The sequence below is a fragment of the Trichoderma harzianum genome, assembly GCF_003025095.1.
Source record: "Trichoderma harzianum CBS 226.95 unplaced genomic scaffold M431scaffold_8, whole genome shotgun sequence".
Classification (NCBI taxonomy): domain Eukaryota; kingdom Fungi; phylum Ascomycota; class Sordariomycetes; order Hypocreales; family Hypocreaceae; genus Trichoderma; species Trichoderma harzianum.
In genome coordinates this window covers 678,389-700,361 of record NW_020209256.1, presented here as the reverse complement: position 1 = coordinate 700,361, position 21,973 = coordinate 678,389, and the positions used below count along the sequence as shown (strand labels likewise).

The 21,973-nt window shown below is 46.7% G+C and overlaps 10 protein-coding genes across 10 annotated transcripts; 4 read left to right on the top strand and 6 right to left on the bottom strand.

The window, feature by feature from the left end:
- Positions 1-436: 436 nt before the first annotated feature.
- On the bottom strand, positions 437-1,860 carry M431DRAFT_88529 (hypothetical protein; the record flags this gene model as incomplete). Its single annotated transcript, XM_024923916.1, has 10 exons — positions 437-514; positions 587-723; positions 783-839; positions 900-963; positions 1,026-1,041; positions 1,103-1,175; positions 1,232-1,405; positions 1,469-1,476; positions 1,539-1,760; positions 1,826-1,860. The coding sequence occupies 10 exons, from the start codon at positions 1,858-1,860 to the stop codon at positions 437-439; spliced, it is 864 nt and encodes a 287-aa protein (XP_024772935.1).
- Positions 1,861-2,792: 932 nt separating this feature from the next.
- On the top strand, positions 2,793-4,766 carry M431DRAFT_89154 (hypothetical protein; the record flags this gene model as incomplete). Its single annotated transcript, XM_024923988.1, has 6 exons — positions 2,793-3,143; positions 3,239-3,481; positions 3,545-3,580; positions 3,635-3,793; positions 3,846-4,219; positions 4,274-4,766. 6 exons carry the CDS (start codon positions 2,793-2,795, stop codon positions 4,764-4,766), a joined length of 1,656 nt encoding a protein of 551 aa, XP_024772934.1.
- A 461-nt stretch (positions 4,767-5,227) lies between these two features.
- M431DRAFT_89282 (hypothetical protein) lies at positions 5,228-7,067 on the bottom strand (the record flags this gene model as incomplete). The annotated part of the gene is made up of 6 exons (XM_024924013.1): positions 5,228-5,489; positions 5,571-5,938; positions 5,999-6,319; positions 6,398-6,465; positions 6,525-6,741; positions 6,801-7,067. The coding sequence occupies 6 exons, from the start codon at positions 7,065-7,067 to the stop codon at positions 5,228-5,230; spliced, it is 1,503 nt and encodes a 500-aa protein (XP_024772933.1).
- A 1,270-nt stretch (positions 7,068-8,337) lies between these two features.
- M431DRAFT_6808 (hypothetical protein) lies at positions 8,338-9,433 on the top strand (the record flags this gene model as incomplete). The annotated part of the gene is made up of 2 exons (XM_024921752.1): positions 8,338-9,251; positions 9,313-9,433. The coding sequence occupies 2 exons, from the start codon at positions 8,338-8,340 to the stop codon at positions 9,431-9,433; spliced, it is 1,035 nt and encodes a 344-aa protein (XP_024772932.1).
- A 171-nt stretch (positions 9,434-9,604) lies between these two features.
- Positions 9,605-10,494, bottom strand: M431DRAFT_88720 (hypothetical protein; the record flags this gene model as incomplete). The annotated part of the gene is made up of 4 exons (XM_024923944.1): positions 9,605-9,662; positions 9,725-10,006; positions 10,119-10,244; positions 10,301-10,494. The coding sequence occupies 4 exons, from the start codon at positions 10,492-10,494 to the stop codon at positions 9,605-9,607; spliced, it is 660 nt and encodes a 219-aa protein (XP_024772931.1).
- A 798-nt stretch (positions 10,495-11,292) lies between these two features.
- M431DRAFT_483410 (hypothetical protein) lies at positions 11,293-13,218 on the top strand (the record flags this gene model as incomplete). The annotated part of the gene is made up of 6 exons (XM_024916120.1): positions 11,293-11,301; positions 11,487-11,780; positions 11,837-12,050; positions 12,126-12,526; positions 12,581-12,957; positions 13,017-13,218. The coding sequence occupies 6 exons, from the start codon at positions 11,293-11,295 to the stop codon at positions 13,216-13,218; spliced, it is 1,497 nt and encodes a 498-aa protein (XP_024772930.1).
- Positions 13,219-13,229: 11 nt separating this feature from the next.
- M431DRAFT_146214 (hypothetical protein) lies at positions 13,230-15,737 on the bottom strand. The gene is made up of 5 exons (XM_024912732.1): positions 15,260-15,737; positions 15,138-15,200; positions 14,523-15,085; positions 13,599-14,466; positions 13,230-13,537 (listed from the first exon to the last, which is right to left on the bottom strand). The coding sequence occupies exons 1-5, from the start codon at positions 15,572-15,574 to the stop codon at positions 13,454-13,456; spliced, it is 1,893 nt and encodes a 630-aa protein (XP_024772929.1). The 5' UTR covers positions 15,575-15,737; the 3' UTR covers positions 13,230-13,453.
- Positions 15,738-16,273: 536 nt separating this feature from the next.
- M431DRAFT_556392 (hypothetical protein) lies at positions 16,274-17,358 on the bottom strand (the record flags this gene model as incomplete). Its single annotated transcript, XM_024921448.1, has 5 exons — positions 16,274-16,458; positions 16,534-16,850; positions 16,916-17,022; positions 17,093-17,251; positions 17,317-17,358. 5 exons carry the CDS (start codon positions 17,356-17,358, stop codon positions 16,274-16,276), a joined length of 810 nt encoding a protein of 269 aa, XP_024772928.1.
- A 542-nt stretch (positions 17,359-17,900) lies between these two features.
- On the bottom strand, positions 17,901-18,983 carry M431DRAFT_88504 (hypothetical protein; the record flags this gene model as incomplete). The annotated part of the gene is made up of 2 exons (XM_024923912.1): positions 17,901-18,021; positions 18,082-18,983. The coding sequence occupies 2 exons, from the start codon at positions 18,981-18,983 to the stop codon at positions 17,901-17,903; spliced, it is 1,023 nt and encodes a 340-aa protein (XP_024772927.1).
- Positions 18,984-19,601: 618 nt separating this feature from the next.
- On the top strand, positions 19,602-21,803 carry M431DRAFT_496548 (hypothetical protein; the record flags this gene model as incomplete). The annotated part of the gene is made up of 5 exons (XM_024917507.1): positions 19,602-19,614; positions 20,125-20,240; positions 20,293-20,705; positions 20,757-21,582; positions 21,606-21,803. The coding sequence occupies 5 exons, from the start codon at positions 19,602-19,604 to the stop codon at positions 21,801-21,803; spliced, it is 1,566 nt and encodes a 521-aa protein (XP_024772926.1).
- Between the last annotated feature and the right edge of the window lie 170 nt (positions 21,804-21,973).

Genomic DNA, 21,973 nt, shown 5'->3' with positions numbered 1-21,973 from the left:
GATACTTCTCATCGGGAATCCTATTTATTCCATACCTGATGGTTATGGATCCTGGATAGACATGAAACTCTTGCACACCACATATTGAGCCAGTCATCACTGGATGTGAGCTAAGATGACCGTTGGAAAGCTGAAGAAGACGCTCCGTTGAGATATCTCAGTTGTCATTTTGATATATAAGAACAATATGCGCGTAGGCTACCGTAGGTGTAATTTCGTCTGAGTTGTTCCCAAGTAGCTATCTCTATGAGAAGACTAAGTGAGTCAGCCGTCACTCTGAGAAATTTTAGAAGTAAACTTGTTCAATACTGATGAAAGCTATGAATCCGAAGAGGTTGGAGCCAACGTCGGAAAATTATCACCAATTTTCTTTGTAGTTTAATATTCTCCATCTAATCAATTTAAGTAGATGCATTGCAGCAAGGCACAGCCGTATCTATGTATTTTTCTTGGCCTTTGCAAGATGAGCTTCCTTCACCTTGTTCAGGTTGAATTCCCGGTAAAAGAAGAAATCCTAAAATCCGACTATTAGTTTCTTACCGTCCAGACCTCTTGTCGTCCCAACCCTTAGGAATGACAGACATACCCATATAGTCCGCCATGCGAACATGTCCAAAAATCGAATGATACCAGTAGCGCTTCCGGTCCAGAACCATGCAGCTGGGGACGACCTTAGGCTCTGAGATACAACGTTTGATGCGTATTCAAACCGACTTGTTGTTTCTGGAAGCTTGTTTCAGCTCCTCCATTTAATCAGAATTAGTTGGATTGAGGGCACTTACTGGGCGTCCTTTGAACGTGATCTTCAAATTCAGCTGCAAGAGGGGAATAGTACGACCCTTGCCGTTACTTAGCCTCTGGTGTTGCAACAATTCAAGGTTACAGTAATAGAAGTATACCTTCGGGCAGTTTTCGGTGGACATCGTTCTTGAGAATGTTGGTTCCAACTTCGCCAGAGATGACCTGGCGTGCTCATTTTGTCAGCATATGCAAACACTGAATGTAGTCAGCAGAGGTTCACTTACAGTAAGTACTTTGACGCTATATGGAGGGAAATGATCAGCAATCTCACTTTACACTTCTCTCGCGAAGGTGGCCTCACTTGAAGGGCGACATCTCTAGACGTAAGGTATTGGAATAATGATGAAGAGCAGCTTTGGATGCATTATATGATGCTTTGGTAGCGTTAGCACAAGCCTTGTATGGGCTTCTTTCTAAGATGTAGTCATACCTCCGTACATATATGGAACGACGCCGCCGATGGATCCAATATTAACAATGGTTCCAGAGGCCTGGATCAACATATCATGAAAGTGATGTACCATCTGCATTGTACCAAAGACATTGACCTCAAACATTCGTTTGACTGCATTAACATCTGTGTCAATGGCAGTCATAGTGTAGCCTATTTGACGTGCATTCACCAGTCAGTAAAATTGTCGGCTCTTAGCATCAAGTCTCTTCATACATATTCCACTAAACCAATGTTAAATCAGAACGTAGCCAGAAAATGGCAATAATAGATGGGCTAAACTTACGCATTGTTTACCAGAATGTCCAAATAGCCCCCGATAATGGAAGATATTTCTCTCTTCAGATTGATGACAGATTGTTCATCAGTCACATCCAGTGGAAACCAGGTAATCCCAGCCGCCGTGAGGTGATTGCTATTCTCATTTGGAAGTACAGTAGCGATAGCGTAGATACCACGACGATTGTATTCTAGAATGAGAGCCTCACCAATTCCGCCCTTCCCGCACCTATTGAGAAATCTCAGTGTAAATTGTATCATTCGAGGGAAGCAAATGTAGCATGGAGTGCTTACCCTGTAACCAGAGCAAATTTCTTCTCCCGGGCCATACCTTCGAAACAGTGCTGAATGGATGCTAGAACTTGAATGACACCATAAGAAAAAAGAATTCTGTTTCTTTGAAGAGGCAATTGCGCTTTACACAAATGTGATCATGCACCTTTTGTAAGATCAAATGTGAATACCGCGTCTACCCGTTGCTGGAACACGTCTGTAATATTTTTCCACTGGTGCAAACGTTTCCGACGCCACATCCCTGCAAAACTTGCAACTTATCTTTTGATACTTCTTTTTCTCATTTCTCGTGTAAATCTCCGTTCGAATAACTGTACGACTGGGGTGGCTCTGACAAGGACAAATCTAATCACGGCTTAATCTTGTTGCTGCGCTCCGTGCTACGTCCGAAATAAGCACCGAGCGGAGGCCCGCTAATCTACAACGGCTCCGGGCCGAAGCGTATATGGTAAGTCGAACGCCTTCATTGATGTCATATTGTGGAGGATTTATCTAGAAGACTAATAGCCTGACCTCCTGGGACTGCCTAAACCCGGGCTACTACATTTACAGACGCTTTGTGACTCGGTCTTGCGATCCAACCCGAAATGGATGAACCTAAGTTACTCACCAGCGCTTCAACGCTCTCCTATTTAGACACTGATTGCGTTAATACCTCCGTGGGTAGTGTAATAGCAACCGAGGTATACATACACGAAAGATTATTAAAAGCCTTAGACTAGTTAGAATGAGGTAAAAATCCCATTGAGAGCACTGGGTGTTGGATTGACATGGCTGTTGAGCGCGTGATGCGCTATTCGATTCTATGCTGTGAAACGAAGACTGTGTTTTGATCCACCATTCCACCTTTTCCTCTCCCTGACCTCTACGTCGCATTTATCCATGTAGAAGACAGAAATCCACTTTAAAGAGATTCCTGCAACTTGACTTTTAAGCTCTTCTTGTCATGGACCTGATGGCAGAAAATATGCCAAAGCCTTGGGTAGTGTTCGGGCTGGGAGCCTTGACATTATTGTTCTGGCGGCTCTGCAGAATTGGGCGACGACCAAAAAACTATCCTCCTGGACCGCCGACACTGCCATTGATCGGTAATCTTCATCAAATGCCCAAGAAAAATGCTCACTTGCAGTTTCAAAAATGGGCAGAAGAGTATGGACCGGTGTACTCGCTCATGCTGGGAACCAAAGTAGCCATTGTCTTGTCATCAGATGTCGCTGTGAAAGATCTCTTAGACAAACGGAGTTCAATCTACTCAGGTAGACCGGAGCTATATATGGGCCAAGAAATTATGAGCGGCGGGTATCGTCCACTGTTCATGGTAAGCTTCATCTACGGGTGACCTGCTTAGGCGTAGTAGACGCCTTGCTTCAACATTTTTTTTCTTGATGAAGTGACAAGCTAAATTAAAGGTAGGGAAACAATTCTGTCTGGCGCATGGTAAGAAAGCTTGCACACAGTCTTCTCAACATAAAGGTCTCTCGAACCTATGTTCCATATCAAGATCTTGAGGTCAGGGCCATGTTGATGGGCCTCCTTGAAAGTCCAAAAGATTTCCTAAACCATATCCGACGCTATACCACATCATTAACCACACAAATGGCTTTTGGGTACCGTACTCCAGCAAGCGACGACAAAAATCTGCTAGAGATGTTCGAAGTATGTAAATGATGATGGAGCAACATGATCAAACTATTATAAGACGCTGATATGGACTCACAGAACTTTGATGAGCTTTCCAGGCTGACTGGAAGCCAAGTAGGCAACTGTATTCCTCTTTTCTCTGCTTAGCTAACTGAATTGTTCTCGTAGTCCGCCGCTATCCTCGACTTATTTCCTATTGCTAGAATTTTGCCCGATTTTCTCGTCCCTGTTAGACGATTGGGAAGAAAGTACCATGAGAGAGAGAAACGATTGTTTATGAAGCACTTCTTGAATGCTCGTGAGCAGCTGAGGAGCGGAACCTCAAAAGTAAGACACCACAATCCGCAGACAACGATGGCGAAACCAACGCGAGAGGTAGCCTTGCTGTGCCATTGATCTCCTTCGGACACAAAAAGAATATGGATTCTCCGATGAGTCGGCCTGCTACCTGAGCGGCTCTCTCTTGCAGGCCGGCTCTGAAACGACGGCCATCATTTTGACTGGCTTCTTCCAGGCGATGCTAGTCTTTCCCGAAGTTGCTAAAGAGGCGCAGGCAGAAATCGATCGTGTCTGTGGAGATCGTCTGCCTGATCTAAATGACTATCCAGATTTGCCTTATATCCGCGCTTGTATGAAGGAGAGCTTGCGCTGGATGCCTGCTACTGCCCTGGGCGTACCGCATGCTGTGACCCAGGACGATTGGTACTTAGGCTATTATATCCCCAAGGATGCAGGATTGATCCTAAATGTCTGGTGAGTCTAGGGTCTCTTCCTCTCATGACGGTCGTGTGTGCTGATGAATCTTAGGGCTATTCACAATGATCCAAAGCGACACCCCGATCCACGAAGATATAACCCTGCTCGTTGGGCGGGTGACAACCAGAATTCAGCCCAAGCAGCAGTCAACCCAGATCCTACCAAGCGAGATCACTTTGTCTTTGGTGCCGGTCGGAGATTGTGCCAAGGAATGCATATTGCTGATCGATCGCTCTTTTTGGCCATGTCGCGTACACTCTGGGCATTTGATCTAAAGCGACCGGTGGATAAGGAAACAGGACATGAGATTATGCCCGATGTTGATAACATCAAGGATGGTTTGTTCATATCCCCAATGCCATTTTCAGCCGATATTGCTCCTAGAAGTCAAAGTCGTGCTGCGGCAGTCAAGCGAGAGTGGAACAACGTGGCTGAGTTGCTTGACGATGAGATGCAGTGGAAGACTGTTCCAGAAGGCCTCAAGTGGAAAGATTACGAGCCTCTAGACGGCGAAAATGAAGATTCACTTGAGTCGCTCTCTTGATTCTCAAGTGACAAGCTACTTGTGTTGTATGTTAGCAAATTGCTGCTAGAGCAAAAATACGAGAAACAGACCCCCATGCTGCATTTCTGTTAAGCAAAGGACATAACATGAGATCGCTGGATTTCTAGATCGGATATTATGAGCCAGCTTTCAAGAGTTTTTAGAGCAGCCATGAACATCATACTTCCTTGAGGATGAATTATTGACTGGATAAAGAAAGTTCCCGGTTTTATTCACATCGTCCAGTATTGACCAATTGAAAAATGAACAAAATGAATAATTAGTTCAAAGTTGGCCTTCACTGTAACTGGCAAAGACGATACAATGCCTCAAAAAAAAAAAAAAAAAAAAAAAAAAAAAAGCCGCGAATCCATCATACAAGAAACTCTAAAAACCGACATTTCTATCGCTGCTTTTCATTGAATCCTCCCATATCTAGGTTGATACCATTGCGAGATATTTTAATGATAATGCATGGGGAGTGGGTGATTGTAAGCAAAGAGATTGGACGGGTCATATTTCTTCTTCAACTGGGCCAGGCGAGGCAACTTCCTCTTGCCATAAATGTTCTCAATGGATTCATCTCCACGAGCATAATTGACGAAAACAGTCTTCTCAGAGTATCCAGATGTGGCAGCGAACTGGTTGCGCAGCTCCTCCCCGAGTTTGTTGGAAGCTCGTGCTGTGGCCTCATCGCCAGCCATCCAAGCGAAGTTAACTTGGCTATTTTATTGTCAGTCTCGACCAAATCGATATAGATAAACCTGCAATGAAGAAGAAAAGGGAAATTGAGAATTGACTTACATGAAGCCCTTGAAATCTCTCCATGGGAATGCGGTTGAATCATCAGGTACTGCAACGACGGCCTGGTTGGGAAAATTCTCAATGACAAGCGTTGTATCGCGCCCACCAGGATGGTCATATAAGTACTTTTCAATCTTCTTGAAGCCCGCCTGGTAGCCATCAGCAGAGTAAATCTTCTGGTTTAAACTGAAAAGAGAGCGTGGCTGATTGGGTTGACAGATAAACTCGTCAAAACCACTAGACGAGACTAGTTTGTTCCATTGAACAATTCGAGTAGATGAAGTAGCATTCAGATTGAACACCGGGGCCAGCACTTTGCGAGCCTCTTTCTCAGTCCCATAGTAAACCCAGTTGCCAACAAGTTGAACCTGATGAAAGAATCAGTCTAGTTTCTAAGAATTGTGGAAAATGTCCATAGTAAGACCGACAGAGCTGGTGGTCCTATTCCAGATTCCCACCATTACCTGGGCTAAATTGGCAGGCATATTGCTGTAGTTGGCTTCAACCATGTTGAAATACTCTCGGCTTCTCTCCGGCGGAAGATAGAAATCGGCGACGAAAACATTTCCGCTGTTGACCAATGGATGAATCTTGTACGTAGCAGACGTGATGACTCCAAAATTTGCGCCAGCACCACGGATTCCCCACCATAGATCAGGGTGAGAAGTCGCTGAAACTGTCATCACTTTTCCATCGGCCCCAACCATACGAACGGACTGAAGGGCATCCATCAGCAAGCCGTATTTTCCCTGTCATCATTGGAACTGCATTAATACGAAGCCATAGCCTAGTTTTAGTCACACAGCGAAAGCAGAAGAGAGTCATACCATTAATCTCCCGATTCCGCCTCCGAGGGTAACACCAATCATGGAGGGACATGAGCAACTCCCAGTTTCTATCTGGATGTCAGTGGCTATTTCCTAGAGCATCCGTAGGGTGGGTGACATCGCATACGAATGTAGAATCCATCGTTGAACAGAGGGTCAAAGATTTCGGCAAACGTAATACCAGGACCTACAGTGAGAGTCTGGGCCTTTTTGTCAATCTCAAGATACTCCCACTGACTCAAATCTAGTGAGAGTCCAAGCTGAAATTCACCAAGGCTGGCAGCGTAACCATGCCCACCCCCTCTAGTCAAAAATGGAAATCTCTTAGTCTTGGCGAGGTTGATCTGGATTTACAATGAGTAACCATATGCTGATGGATTTTGACAAAAGATGCTGGACTTACTACTTTGCCAATATCTTCTTCCGTCCCAGGCCTGATGGCAGCGACATAAGTAGGTGGATCGGCGATAGTCCAGCGCTCTGTAGAGGCATTGAAAGCAGACGAACTGGGGAATGATACGGTTGTATTGAGTGACCATTTACGAATTGGGTCGGTGAGGAGAGGTTTGAGATTGAAATTGGGTTCACCACTATAACCCTGAGGGAGGGCGACAGCATTTTCCAGTACACAGAGGAAAGCCAAAAGAGACGATAGCCGGAACCTCGCCATGAAGGGCTCATACACAAGAGATAGACAAAAATACAGTATACTTGAGCTGTTATTGATGAGATGCGCGCAGCTTAGGCTGCTTGTACTTAATATATATTTCCATTGTACGTCTAGCTGAGCTGCTGTAGATCTCATAGTTGACAAGAATAACCATAGGCCATGGAGCTGAAAGAGTCCTCCTACCAGAATAGAAGTTGTTGGAAATATCCTGGACTATCTCGTATTCTAAAATATCATCCAACAAGGGTAAATTCTTCCATGCGCCCAACTTCAGCTGATGCATTTGAATGAGGCGGAATGTTTGAGCGAATGAATGCGGCGTGCCGACTCCCTGCCCAGATCCTGCATCCTCATTGTAAACCTGTAAAGTCCACTAACTTATGCAGACCACACTTGGCAACCATCCCCTGTGTTACGCTTGGGCACATATACAGCACTGAGATACACCTCACGAAGGCATACTGCACTACTCTGGCCCGGCCCGGCACGGAGGATCGGAGCGATTCATAGCAAGCTCTCTCCGGAGTGTGCCTGATCAGCAGGGAATTCAATTTGTCAACCAACAACACATTACAGTGTTATCAAGCTTCGGGTGTTAATAAACTGCGGGGGCGTTGTCTCACGGAGGGAAATCATTCGGTGTAGGTCTATTAAGGCCCGGGCCCCGAGCTTTGATTGGCTCGGTATATTACACACGGCATATTGCACTCGGTGTATTCATAGACAACCTGCTATTTCCCGCTGAGTAGGAGTCATCTATGGTTCTCTTTAGAAACAGCGACGTCGCACATCTATTACGGCCATTCGGTATGATGTTTACGAGATTTGTCTTTAATATGACCTCTATGTATGTGATGGTGCATCGGAATTAACTCTAAAAGATAGCTAGCTTTTGGTTTCTGCGTCCTGAGTTTGTACACTTCATACCTGGGACATTCACAGGTTATTGACATGCACCCGACACCGGTAACACCAATTCACGCCACCTTATCGGAACATTGTTTGCGCAATATGTAAATATCTAGGTGCATTACATCATTTTGTGCTTCCTGTGTCACTCCTTTGTTCAACCCGGACTTTTTCGGACACGTAATTCCCCCGCCTACGGAAGGAATGGCCAGGCTGTTGGTCGGGCTTGTTGGTTGGGTGTGTTGGCCGCACGAGTATTTCTTCAGCTGTGAGTTGGGTAACTCAAGACCTTCATCGCACCGAATTCTAATCTCCCCCAATCTGCTTGGCTCAAACCAGAGTAATTAATTCAGCTGCAATTATGGCTCATCCTCAATTTTCCATTACGCCCGAGAAAGAGGCCAGCACGTCGCAGTGGCTGTATCGTCAGCTGCTTGCTAAGACGCCACCCATAGCCAAAGACGTGACTCTCGCTGGGAAGACAGCCATTGTCACGGGCTCCAACGTTGGACTTGGCCTTGAGACAGCTCGCCAACTGTTCCGCCTGGGCCTGTCCAAGCTCATTCTTGCTGTGCGCTCCGAGTCAAAGGGCCAGGCCGCTCGTGAGGAGATACTTGCCGATAAAGACGCCGGATCGGGCGAGATTGAAGTCTGGAGTTTGGACTTGGATTCATATGATTCTATCGTCCAGTTTGCGGATAGAGCAAAGGCGCTGGATCGTTTAGACATTGCAATCCTGAATGCAGGTCTATTCCAGGCTAAAGAGGCCTTTTCATCTACTGGCTACGAAAAATGTGTCCAAATCAACTATCTCTCCACCGTCCTTCTAATGACACTGCTTTTGAGCGCCCTCAAAGCAAAACCTGGAGGCTCTCCTGGCCGCTTGGTTCTTGTCTCGTCCGATACGGCAGCTCGGGCCCGGTTCAAGGAAAGCAAATCGCCACCAATTTTGGCTACCTTCAAGCAGAAGGCTGACAAGTGGGATATGCAAGAGCGCTATGGCACAAGCAAACTTCTTGGTCAATTCTATCTGACTGAATTGGCCAAGAAGGTACCAGCATCTGTTGTAACCATAGATTCTGTCAATCCAAGCTTCTGCTATGGAACCGACCTGACGCGAGATGGAGATGGCACTCTTGCGGGTTTACTCGTGAATGGCTTCAGGCGTATAGTTGGGAAACCGCCTGCTGTCGGAGCTCTCTCACTCGTTCATGCAGCCGTCAGTTTTGGTGAAGAAGTTCATGGACAGTTCACAGAGGACGGAGAAATACGGCCGTGAGTGTCCTTCCATTCAATTGTCATACAGACTTGAGGACGATACTAACTAGCTTCCCAGTATGGCTCCGATGATATACAGGCCTGAAGCAGAGGAGATTGGCAAGCAGCTATGGGACGAGACAATGGCTGAACTATCATTTGCCCGCGTGCAAGAGACTATTGAAGAGGTGATAAATTAGGTCCTCTCTACATTACAGCGATTAGTCCATTCAGCGAGGTGGCTTACGTACGGAGTACTCTACTTATCGTGTTTTTTATTATTCCCCTTGATCACAGTATTTGCTTGATGTAGCACGGATACGGATTGCAGTTATTTTATTAAGTTTTTGTCAGCTAGATGCACGTAATGTTTAAATCGCCTTCTCGTCTCTTGGCTCCCTATAGTACTCAGGATAAGATGGCTTATATCTATAATGGGAACAACATTAGTGCATGAAAGAGGATCAATAAGGCGAGAAAGTTAAACGCACCCTAACAAGCGGCCCCCAATCCAATAAGCCAGGATATACTGAACCGAGCTAAGAAGCCACAAGGGCGTCCAGAAGGGTGGTGTAGCCAGAGTTGCGCAGTCATAGCATATTAGCATAAGTTGAAACATAGACGGTGCCATGTTAGCCATTTTGCAATCCCTCTGGTATCCGATCAGGTTACGGATGAACTTTTCGTCAAAGCTGTTGTCGAGGCCTTGAGGCTCAGCCCAGACCCTGAAGATCAGGTCTTCTTGGCTGGAAGGATGTGACCAAAATTTGTGCCTACAGTGCATAATTAGATTATTTTCAGAAGGATCTCGACCGGGATATGATGATGAGGCTGGAAGGAGGCTGAAAATAGAGAGGGGGATAGGAAGGAGGAGGAGGAGCTCACCGTGTACCGGCTGGCACTTCAATTACGCCATCATCCTTCGTAGCCCTGATTTGTTTCCCATCCTTATGGATCCCAATTACCCCTTGCTCGACTTGGAAATACTCAGCTTGCTTCCAGTGGATGTGGCTTTTCGCATTCGTAAGCTTAAATTGTAAATAGAGAGTCAAGAAGAGAGGGCTTACAGGGGTGGGCCAGATAGTCCATCCTTGACCAAGGGATTATTGATGTAGTGCGTTTCCCTCACAACCCACCGGCCATCATCCTCTTTGAGAAACTCAAAGAGAGCAGCGTCGTCATTGGAGTAAATGTGCGAGCTGGAAGCGATCACCGAACGCTGCGGACGTGGCGACAGCCACAATTGCCAAGCATAGACCATCCTTTATTGTTCCTTTATGTAAACAAATCTAGAAGAACTTCACACGAGATCATATTTAATCTTCAAAAAGACCAATTAAATTGATATGCGAGGGAAGAGTACAGTAGATGAGTGAGTCGGGCATTGCGTGCAAAACAGCCGATGGACCCTTCAAAGCATATCGAAGTGGGACAAGCAACAACAAGATGGTCTGATTCATAACCCAACAATGAGAAATTTTTATTGACTGATAGACGGAGGCGGGCAAACAGACCAGACTGTGCAGTAAAAATTGTCACAGCTTTGACGCAACACGGACACAAACGCATGGCGGGGCTGTACAAGGACAGACAATATCGCGAGTCCCACCACAGCTGGCAGCTGATCCCCGACGACTCTCAAATATTGTTATTTAAGCTCCAGGTATGTCAATAGTCATCATAGCACCAGCATTGGAGAAAATCTCCGAAGGATTACATATTCACTTGATTAGGAGACTATAGTTGGGGTGAGGTGTAATGGTTCAGCTCTGTACGGATGAAGACTGTCCCCATTGGCGGCTATGCCATTGCGTGTCTAGCAGCTGATCTTCTCGCTGAATTAATCAGTTCCAGATCCCAATTGATGTGTTCCGCAAATACGCATATATATGTACGCGGATGTCGTACAGCGCGTGTCATCCATGCGTGGGATCGATATCGCATGCTGCATGTGGCTACATGTAATCTCATCTGATTCACTCAGCCTCAACGGGCCTGAAACCTTGGATTTCAATTTCCAAAGACGTCTGATAGACTTTTCTGGAGAGGATTGGCGAAAATGAGTTCAGTAAGATGTCAATACGATAGCCTTTCGGACTCAATAGTATGGATGGCTGCCTTAAAGGAAATGAACAGCCTCTATTGTACTACCCAATAATAATAATAATAATTCTATCATCACTTTACTCGTCCATCTCACTTAATCCTTCCTCCATGCTCTGTTTCTGCAATTTTCACTTCATTTATTTATAGATCATGAATTTAGGGGCATACAACCTGCTAGCCTTGGGGCTGGCGCTATTTCCAGCTCTTACTTCAAGCAGCCCTATTATTCCTTACTATTTTCAAGCAGTCGATGTCTCAAGAGCAATTACTTCGAAGCAAGTAGAAAGTGATCTCGGCAAAGCACTGTCTCAAGGGACTCTGATATTTGGCCCTTCAAGCCGCGCCTTTGCCAATGCTACCGAGAGATGGAATACGCGTTCTATGCCTGCTGATATACAAGTTGTTATTGAAGTAGCTCAAGAATCTGATGTAGCAAAAGTGGTAAGCATGTATTTACAAATCTCTCGGGATCAAACTTGCTAAATTTGCCTTCATAGGTGAAATACTGCTACCAGAACAGCATTGACTTCCTTGCGTATACTAGGGGCCATGGTTCGACGAGCACAGTTTCCAAGTTCAGAGGTATTGAGATTAACCTGTCGAAACTCACCGAAATCACAATCCAACCCGACAACAAATCGGCATTACTTCAAGGTGGAGTATATGCTGATTTGGTCATCAAGACAATTTGGAATGAAGGATACATTGCTGGTAAGTAATTGATCATATCCGTTCAGACACACTATAATGATTCCAGTTACTAAAATGGATACCCCATGCCGTTAGCTACAGGAAGCAATGGCTGCGTCGGTTTCTTTGGCCCAGCTTTAGGAGGCGGCCTTGGCCGATACCAAGGCCAATACGGCCTTATTTCCGATAACTTCGTCAGCTTAAATGTTGTTCTGGCTAATGGCACAGCCATCACCGTCAATGCTGCTTCCAACAGCGATCTTTTCTGGGCCATGAAGGGCGCGGGCCATAATTTTGGCATTGTTACCAGTGGCTATATCAAGATTTATCCGAAAAAGGCTGACACTTGGCACTACCATAACTACGTCTGGTCACAAGACAAGCTTGAGAAAGTCTTTGCGGCACTGAACAAGTTCCAAGGGACAGGACAGATTCCTACACTCATGGGCGTCAACTTTGGCCAATTCTCCATTGAACCAAATATTAGTAGAACAGAGGTGAGCACACGATCAAAAATTACGATGCCTGCAGCCCAAACTTACTCTATATAGGCTGTTATCATCTGGTCATTTGCATATGATGGCCCAGCTGCTGATGCTGAAAAGCTCTTGGTTTCATTCAACGCAATTCCTGCCATCTCAAGCACCAAAGGCGATGTGTCTTATTCCGAGCTGCTTGTTGCGCAGCAAACAGATATAAACAGCGCATCCTGCTCTTCACAACCATATGTTGGAAGTAATACGTGGCTTCAGACTTACAACATCACTTCTCAGCGCAAAATTTATAATCTCTTCAACCAGCAAATCGCAAAGAATCCCGGCCTTGCTCCCGGCGCCCGCGTGTTTTTTGAAGGTTATTCTAGCAAAACCACTCAATTGATTGATCACGCTTCTTCTTCCTATCCTCATCGCGACGAATACTTGCTCGTGTAAGTGAACTACAACCCAAAATGGGCCCATTGAAAGCATTAAATTGACGATTGTATAGCTTCTTCGCCGTTGCTACTCCGCCAGATTTAGAGACTTTTAGTCGATCTTGGGCTGATAAGACGTTGGCTATATGGCGTGCGGGCCAGCCTAGTCGTCGACCTGCAACGTATGTCAACTATGCCGTGGGAAGCGAGCCTCTCGAATCTATTTACGGCTATGATGGTCAGTTGCCGCGACTACGAGCTCTCAAGTCCAAGTGATCCTCTCAATAAATTCAGGTGGTACAACCCAATTATCGCCTACTAGAAATGAGGCATTGGACATGGATAGCGTATATGAAGCTTCTCTATATACATAGTAATGCAGGAGTAGAATGAATCAGGAGGGAGAAGGCTATTTGGGTAGTGCATATATAGGTAGTTGCTCTTGTAGATGATGGCACAGTCCCTAGATCCCGGATGCAAATGTATTTGGTGGATATCACAGTCTATGAAACTAGCTACTCTTGCCAGAGTCCTCCTTCAATGCTACAATGCGGTTGAGGACAATCTTCTCATCAGTGCTATCGGAGTCAACAGCCTATCGACGAGTTAGTAAACGGTCTGTATAATGAACTATGAAGCAAGTGGAATAAACTCACAAAATAAGCAACGCGCATGGCCTGGAAACGAATAGTCTCAGGGCCAACCTCGCCCGTCTTCTCACCCTCGGCCTCAGGCCATGGTGCGCGTCGTTTTACCTCGTGGAAGCCGGTCTCGATCAGTGCGTTTGGCCAGATCGTCTCGCTGTTGGGGTTGACATCGCTCAAGAGTCCTCCAGGAGCAGAGCCGGGGCTGTCTGACTTGAAGAGGGCCTCGTGGATGCGCACTTCAGTAGGGAGCGAGCCTTCGGACACCCACTGGATATAAGTCTTGGGCTTCTTGCCCTCCTTGTCGTAAACAGCCCTGATCTCCTTGATAGCGCCTGTAGTTTCGTCCTTGGTGAAGGAAACAGCCTTGATGGGGTGGGGAACGTTCAAAAGACCGACAGTCTTGCCCGGGGCAAGGCGGAAGTAGTCTTTGCTGTCCACTTCACGGAAATCTGAGCGATCGATGTAGACGGTCTTGGTGAGACGGACAGTGTGGGATCCAAGCTTGGGGTCTTTGGGAGAGAAGGGGATATCAAGGTCTTGCTCTTCGCAGTCTTCAATTACCACCGGGACTGGGTCCAGGACAAGCATGAGACGGGGAACGGTACTTTCAAGATAGACGCGAATAGACTGCTCAAAGCGCTTAATGCTGACCTGAGTGATGGAAGTGGTGACACCAAGCTCATAGATGAAGGATAGAAGGGCACCTGGCGGGATGCCTCGTCGTCGGATTCCTTTGATGGTATACAGACGCGGGTCGTCCCATCCACGAACAACCTTGTTCTCAATCAGTGTTCTCAGGCCTCTCTTGCTCATGATTGTTCCGCTGAGATTTAAGCGGCCGTACTCGCGCTGCATGGGCTGAAATTCCACCAGGAGCCTGCGTCCAATTAGTGCCAGCCCAGGCAATTAGGGATACATTGATCAAAAACTTACTTGTTTAGCCACTCATAGCTCTCTCGTGACATGATGAATTCGGTGGTGCACAAACTGTGTGTAATTCCCTCGAAGCTGTCGCATAAGCAGTGTGCGAAATCATAGGTCGGGTATATCCGCCACTTGGTGCCTGTCCGGAAGTGCGGTTCCTGATCCTTGGGAATTCGGTAGGCAGCGAGATCCCACATCTGAGGGTTCGGGTTGTTCTCAATATCCTGCTTCATGCGAAGCCAGGCGCTTCTTGGAGCATATTCTCCATCTCTCATGCCACGGAACTTCTTGAGGTTGGTCTCAACATCCTGTTTCGCATGCTCGCATCGATATCTTGGGGACAAGCCGTCCTCGCCACCTCGCTGTTTCTTGGTCTCGACATCATCGCAGTGGCACACATAGGCCTTTTCCATCTTGATCAATTCTTCGGCGAGGTCGTACATTCGCTGGTAGTTGTCGGAGGCATAAGTGATTTCAGAAGGAGTGAACCCTAGCCATTTGATCGTGTCCTCGATGGCGACAAAGTATTCTCCCTTTTCGGCGTCGGGATTCGTGTCGTCGAATCTAAGAATCTAAGGCCAATTAGTAACTCGTATGTTAAAAATGTTGGCAGGGGGGGCTTACAGTTCTGCCGCCGTGGAACTTGGCAAAGCCAAAGTTGACAGCAATTGCCTTTGCGTGACCAAGCTACCCGTCAAAGTCAGTTATCCAATGCTCCCTTGTAGCAATCATGATTCGATAATTACATGAAGGTATCCGTTTGGTTCAGGAGGGAATCGCGTCACCACCGCCTCGGAAGGTCGCAGCTTGTAAACGTCGCCGAGGAATCCTTGCTTGAACATGGCGTCCGGATCAATCACGCGCTCCTCGGGCTTAGCAGCCGGCTTGTTCGCCTCCGGGTTGCTGCTCTTCTCCTTCTGAGCATTGCTGCGAGATGCTGCTGCATTGGCCTTCCTGGCTCGCTTCTGGATGCGCTTCTTCAGCTCGTTCTTGGTGACCATGTCGCCCGTCTCCTCGTCAAGCACCAGCTTGGCCACGCCCTCGGCGACCGCGTCAGCCATGTTGAAGATGCGTTATTGTGTCGTAAGATCGTAGAACAAGTCGGGTATCTGATATGCTATGGTTGAACGTCAAGAGAGAATCGAGCTGCGTTTCAGACTGTTTTATCAATGTCTGATGATGACTCAGGGCTGGGAATGTCAAAAGTCAAAGAAATGAAGGTGCTGCCCCTCCATGGCACGTGTGCCTGTGCCCCTCTTCGTAGCAAGATAAGGCTGATAGCACCAAAAAAAAAGCTGATGACATAAGCAGATTTTTACTCGACTCGCTGGAACAATGTGCGCTATAACGGTGGCCGTGATGGCCCTGTAATTGAGCGCTGAAGCGCTACAGGTTTCATTCGCGGATGGCACACACTTCAGCACAGCCATGATGATTCCAATCTTCACGCACCGACATCGCAGGCCAGTTACAAGACACGCGTTGAGTCATACATAATCACATAGATCATTATCGATGCGATATTTCTTACATCTCATTGGGCAGTCAACAGGAGAATGGAATTGAGTTTGTTCTTGACTCTTCATTGATGTCAGCTCTAAGCCTTCGATAAGCGAAAACATCTTGATGTGAAGCTGTTAGAATCGAGGCTGAGGCAAAGCACCGTTTTGCTTCTCGAGATACCTATCGAGATATCTTTTTAACAGCTTGCAGAATGAATCATTTGATAAGCTCTTTTTTTTCAAGCATCTAGCTCACAGTCACTTCTTATTCCCATGATGGGACACAAAGGAACCATCGCTGCCGCTCTCGATGCTTGCCCCCTCCCACACGGCAATGACATCTCTCACAGCGGCCTCTGGAGATGATGGGCCATTAAAGTCGGGATTATACGTAACAAATTTTTGAAACATCTCCCCGACTTTTCCCATTTGCTCTGGGGTTGCTAGCAAAAAGACTCGTTGTTAGCCAACGTAACTGATTAAGGTAATGGCGAAGAGGACAATGAAGATACTCGTACCATTATTGTAGTGGCCAGTATCGGACACGCCGGGGCTGATGCTCATAAACAAAACGCCTTCCTTCTTGTATTGAGCGTGAAATTTGCCGACAGCAACATTCATGGCAGCCTTGCTGATGGCGTATCCTGGGGCAACCTGCAGCTCGAATTTGTTGGTTGAATCCAGATCCGCCATGCCAGTAGACAAGGAGATGACCTTCTTTTCATTTCCTTTGAGGATGAGAGGTATGTACAAGTTAAAGAGGTGGATATTAGAAACAAGGTTGACCTTGAAAGACTTGAGTAAATCTTCCTCCAGCTCTTTGGGATTGTTGCCTCTACACGCAGTGTTAGGATATTGTGGAACCGTAATTTGCCGTGAACGGGGACAGTAATGGCTTACAGAACTCCAATAGGATCATAGGCATCATATTCTGATACGTATGCCGCGTTTGCGATGAGATAGTCGAGTGTTCCGCCAGTGATTTGGGCAGTGGCAGCCACAGCAGTCTGCAAAATACAGTGTTTAGGAATTTGGTGTTGAATAGAACTGTCAAGATCGACATCCTCTGATACTCACTTTGACAGCGTCATAGTCTGTAATATCAGCCTGCAAAATGTGAACGTTGGATCGTCCTGGTAGCTCTTGAGCTATGGCCCGCTCGGTCGCAGTCTTGTCTCGAACGAGGCCAACGACGGTGTTGCTTGGGTCGCTAGATAATTGGCGCACAAATTCGAGCTATTGAAGTGTTGTCAATTAAAGTTCTGATTTTGATTCCAAATATGTGAGGATTAGTTACGTACCCCCAGGCCTCTAGAGGCACCGGTGATGATATAAGACGGCATCTTTATACGGAATGAATGGCGGGATTGAAGGAAGAAGAGGGTAGAATAAAGTGTGAGAAGATGATTAAGAGATGCCAGAGTATTTGGTGAGATGTATGGGCCAGGAGTGTCTGATCTAGGGCAGGAACTATGAGGATAAAGCTGCTGCTTAAATATTTTGACTGTTAGGCAGAGGTGGGTGGGCAGTGGGTGGGCGAAATCCAGAAGAAAAGTTACATGTATGTAAACAGACGCCTAATATTCGCTATTTAATGTCTCACCTAACCATCATTGAGCATGGACACGTCTGTTAGTAGGGGCTGTGTAACTGTTTGAGATGCTCCCAGAAGATATCAGCAGCTCTAGATCAATCTCTGGACTGGGAAGGCTAGTCGAGTTTGTGAACCTGATCTTGTGAAGTGTATCATCAGAAGTATATCTTGGTGAATCTACAATGATGGTTTCGGATACAGATAGTGCTTGTGTCATCTTCTAGGCGATATGGCTACTGCTAAATATTCGACAAACCCCGAAAAGTCCCAACCATCTCATTCCACATCCACTCAGCTCTTCAGACCATTCACAATTTTTGACGCGCCTACAAAATTTAGCTCTTCCATGGTCTCTTCCCAGAGTCTATCTTTCAACTCCTGACCCTCTGGAGTGTACCAAAGCTTCGAATATCTACAGGTACACATATCAGTACGCGCAGAGGCCAGCTGTCAGTCGAAGGGTAATACTTACGGCTTTATAGTCCAGTCACTCGTGAATGAGCCTTGACTTTTCTCTCCTTGAACCAAAACTGCATCCAGATATGTAGTAGCAGCTACATTCACCGGTCTAGCCAGAATCCATTGACCGACAGCAATCAGCTTCATCACCAAAGCAGGATACCCACGGAAGAAATCAGTGCCGCTCGTCATGCCGGGGTTCGACACATTTACGAGGACGTCATTGGGATTGACAAATTCGGCCAACTTGGAGATAAATATCGCTTGTAATAGCTTCGATTTGCCATACCAAGAGAACTGGCTGAAGCTATCTTCTTGTTGGAATGGCGGTAATACCGGCCCTTTGAGCTCGACCTCATGCTGATACATTAGATCTGAACCCACAATACTAATAACCGGTGGCCTTGAGCCACCACCAATTTTCTTTGCTTTGAGAATGGGAAGAAGCAAAATGGTCAAGAGAGCCGTCGACAGATAGTTAACCTGCAGCGTGACTTCGTTTCCTGTTGCCTGCACGACAGTATACGGCGTCTTGATAAGCCCAGCATTAAGAATCACAATATCGATCCGGTCCAAGCTCTCACAACGGCTGGCAAAAGCACAAACAGAGTCATATGATTCCATGTCGACGATCCAGACGGATATCAGGGCTGAGGGAAAGCTTTTACGCAGCTGGGCCGCCGCCACATCACCCTTGGCCTGAGAGCGGACACCCATTACCAGGTGCGATAGCCCCAGCTGAAGCAGCTGCTTGCATGCCGAGAGTCCAAGTCCAGCATTACTTCCAGTGACAATGGCTACCTGACCGTCAAGCGTTATTCCTGCGGGCAAAGGCTTGAGTTGAGTGAATTGGCGCCTTAGAAAACCCAGAGTAGTGGCCTCAAATGAAGCTTCATTTTCGAGTTGGCTTGACATGGCTGGCTGGATTCAGCTTGAATTTTTTTCGGTTTATCGATTGAGATCAATTTGTTTAAAATGAGAAGAGATGACTGCCCATCCTTGAGTCCCATCAGCTGAATGATAAAATGTAGGCTTCCGAACAGACGACATAATGGCAGGAATATTCCCTCGTCAATTCACCACACACACGAAATTCTGTACACAAACAAATAATTTAGATACGTCGTACAAACTCACCGACATGATTTACGGGCCGGTCTTGATCAAGCCCTAGCCCGGTGCAAAACCAGCGCTGAGATCGCAGCCTGGCTCCAATCCTGCCGCAATATTAATCCAGCCCCTCGTGTTGGAATGCAGACAGCTTCTGAAATGGCTGGCGGCTTGTTATTTGTTGGCTGAACTCGTTTTCTTGGTAGCAACGGACAGCCCGACCCGCCCCTGTGGAAGAACATCAACCAACAACAGCGGACTCGACGGATTACCGAGCCGGCCTGGGTTATCCCGACTACGTGTTTGTTTGCATTGGCAATGGATCCAATACTTGCAATCAAGAGAGGCTATCGACTGGCATCAGAGAGATGGATAGATGTGATTCTAACGAGCTGAAAGCTTGTTGCGCTTCACCCGACGGCCATGGCGTTGGTTAGCCAGCAAACAGGGGGCTTGAAAGGATCGCAAACGGCTTGCCACCTTGCGCCGACTCCGTTTCGGAAAACAGAGGGGTAAAATCTGCAAAATGCCGTTTCGTACGATAACCAGAGCGTCTGAGTGCGAAATGAGTTGGAGTCTTACCGCATAGCAGACATCTTCTCCCAACCAAAGATCCACCACCTTGTTTGTAAGGATCAGGTGCTCTGCGTCCGGATTCTCAGACAAGACATGCGAAAATCGTCTCAAATGCTCCCACAAATGATTATAGCGTCTAGCAGCTCAATATATTCTATTTCATAGAATCTTGGAGCCTTTCTCGTGTCGGAAAGAGACGGCTAGCACCCCCCTGATAGTAGCTCCGAAGTGCCGGGTCTATCGCCTCCCACTATGGTCTCTGAACCAAAGCCTTTGCAGTATGGGAGAAGATCTTCTCAGTCTCTGCAGCCTGAAGCCGTATTGAGCCATGATCTTCATGCTTCAAACGATTTAGATGTGCCCCTGCAAGCCCAAAACGAGGAATCTGAGAAGGCTGAAGAAGGAGAAGACTACATGACAGGATTCAAACTATGGCTCATGCTACTCTCTCTCGTCTTCAGTATTTTTCTTATTTCCCTGGATATAGTGAGCCCATCTTTGATTTCTTCAGCTTATATCTATCTGACTCGTTTCTTAGACTATTGTTGCTACAGCAATTCCGGCCATTACGAATCAGTTTCATCGCCTCGAAGATCAAGCATGGTACAGCGCAATCTACCTTATGACATCCGGCGGCTTTCAATCGACATGGAGCAAGATTTATCAGTATTTCCCACTCAAGATTAGCTTTCTAGGTGCAATGGCCGTCTTCGAAATCGGATGTCTCATCTGCGGCGCGGCCCCTTCATCTACTGTCTTTATTATTGGCCGCACAATTGCGGGGATTGGAGCAGCAGGCGTGAGCTCTGGCGCCTACACCATATGTGCCTACATATCTGAGCCCAAGAAGAGGGCAGTGCATACTGCTATTCTCGGTGCCATATTTGGTATTGGCAGCATCCTGGGTCCTTTGCTGGGGGGTGTCTTCTCCGAGGAGTCTACTTGGCGATGGTGAGTACATGAAAGATCAGTTCACCTACGATGAAGTTAACTGTCTACCAGGTGTTTCTACATCAACCTTCCCATTGGAGTCCTCCCGATCGTATCAACGATATTGTTCTTCAACACACCGAAAGCCGCAAAGCCTCGGGAAGCGCCGATGAAGGAGAAATTACTTCAACTCGATCCTCTCGGAACGATAATTCTGATGGGAGCCATCATCACCTATCTTATGGCTGTTCACTATGGTGGCCAGATAGATCTATGGAATTCTGCGCGTGTAATTGGTCTCCTTGTAGCCTCAATTATATTCTTCATCATCTTTGCGTTCATCGAACGTTGGCAGGACGAAAGAGCCATGGTCATTCCCAGGCTATTTGTGAAGCGAGATATTGGTGTTGCACTCTTCTATACCTCTTTCCAAGGCGGCGCACTCTTTTCTATGATCTACTACTTCCCGCTCTACTTTCAAGCCATACGCGGCACTGATCCAGTCATATCTGCTGTCCACAACTTACCGTTGATCATTGCTGCCATGGCTTTAGCCATTGGTTCTGGCATCTTCATCTCTAACACTGGTTTGGCCATACCTGTCATGGTTGGTGGATCCGCAATAGCAACACTTGGATGTGGTCTTTGCTACTTGTTCGATCTCAATACTAGAGCAGGTGTTTGGATCGGAATCCAGATCGTCGTTGGTATCGGTCTCGGTTGCGCATTCCAAGTGCCCATCATGGTCGGTCAGGTTAGCGTTGATGTGACCGATCTACCAGCCGCGACAGCCATGATTCTGTGCTTTCAAACTATCGGCGGTGCCATCTGGGTATCGGCATCGCAGTCAGTCTTCGTCAATAGGATGTTGATTGCTGTGCCACAATTCGCGCCTGGCGTAGATCCTAAACAAGTCGTGAGCACCGGTGCAGGAGAGTTGCGAAAAGTTTTGGATCAGACGAAATACTAGGAATCCTCTTGGCTTACCTTACTGGTATCAGAGCAGCGTATTTACTATGTTGTGCTGTAGCAGGTGCTTCTCTACTGGTTGGAGTTTTCCTGCCATGGAACAGGCTTGATACAGATGCTCTAAAGGAGGCCGGAGGGGCCGCAGCATAGAGTTCATACTGTGTCTAATGGATTATAGTGTTAGAGAGATAATGATGGTGACAATTCACAGAAGGATATGGAATATTTGTTTATATGCCATATCACTACAACCATGTTGTTCGTCCACTTTAGTGACTAATGATCTCTCCATGAAATTTGTTTGTTATTCGCTTTGCTAC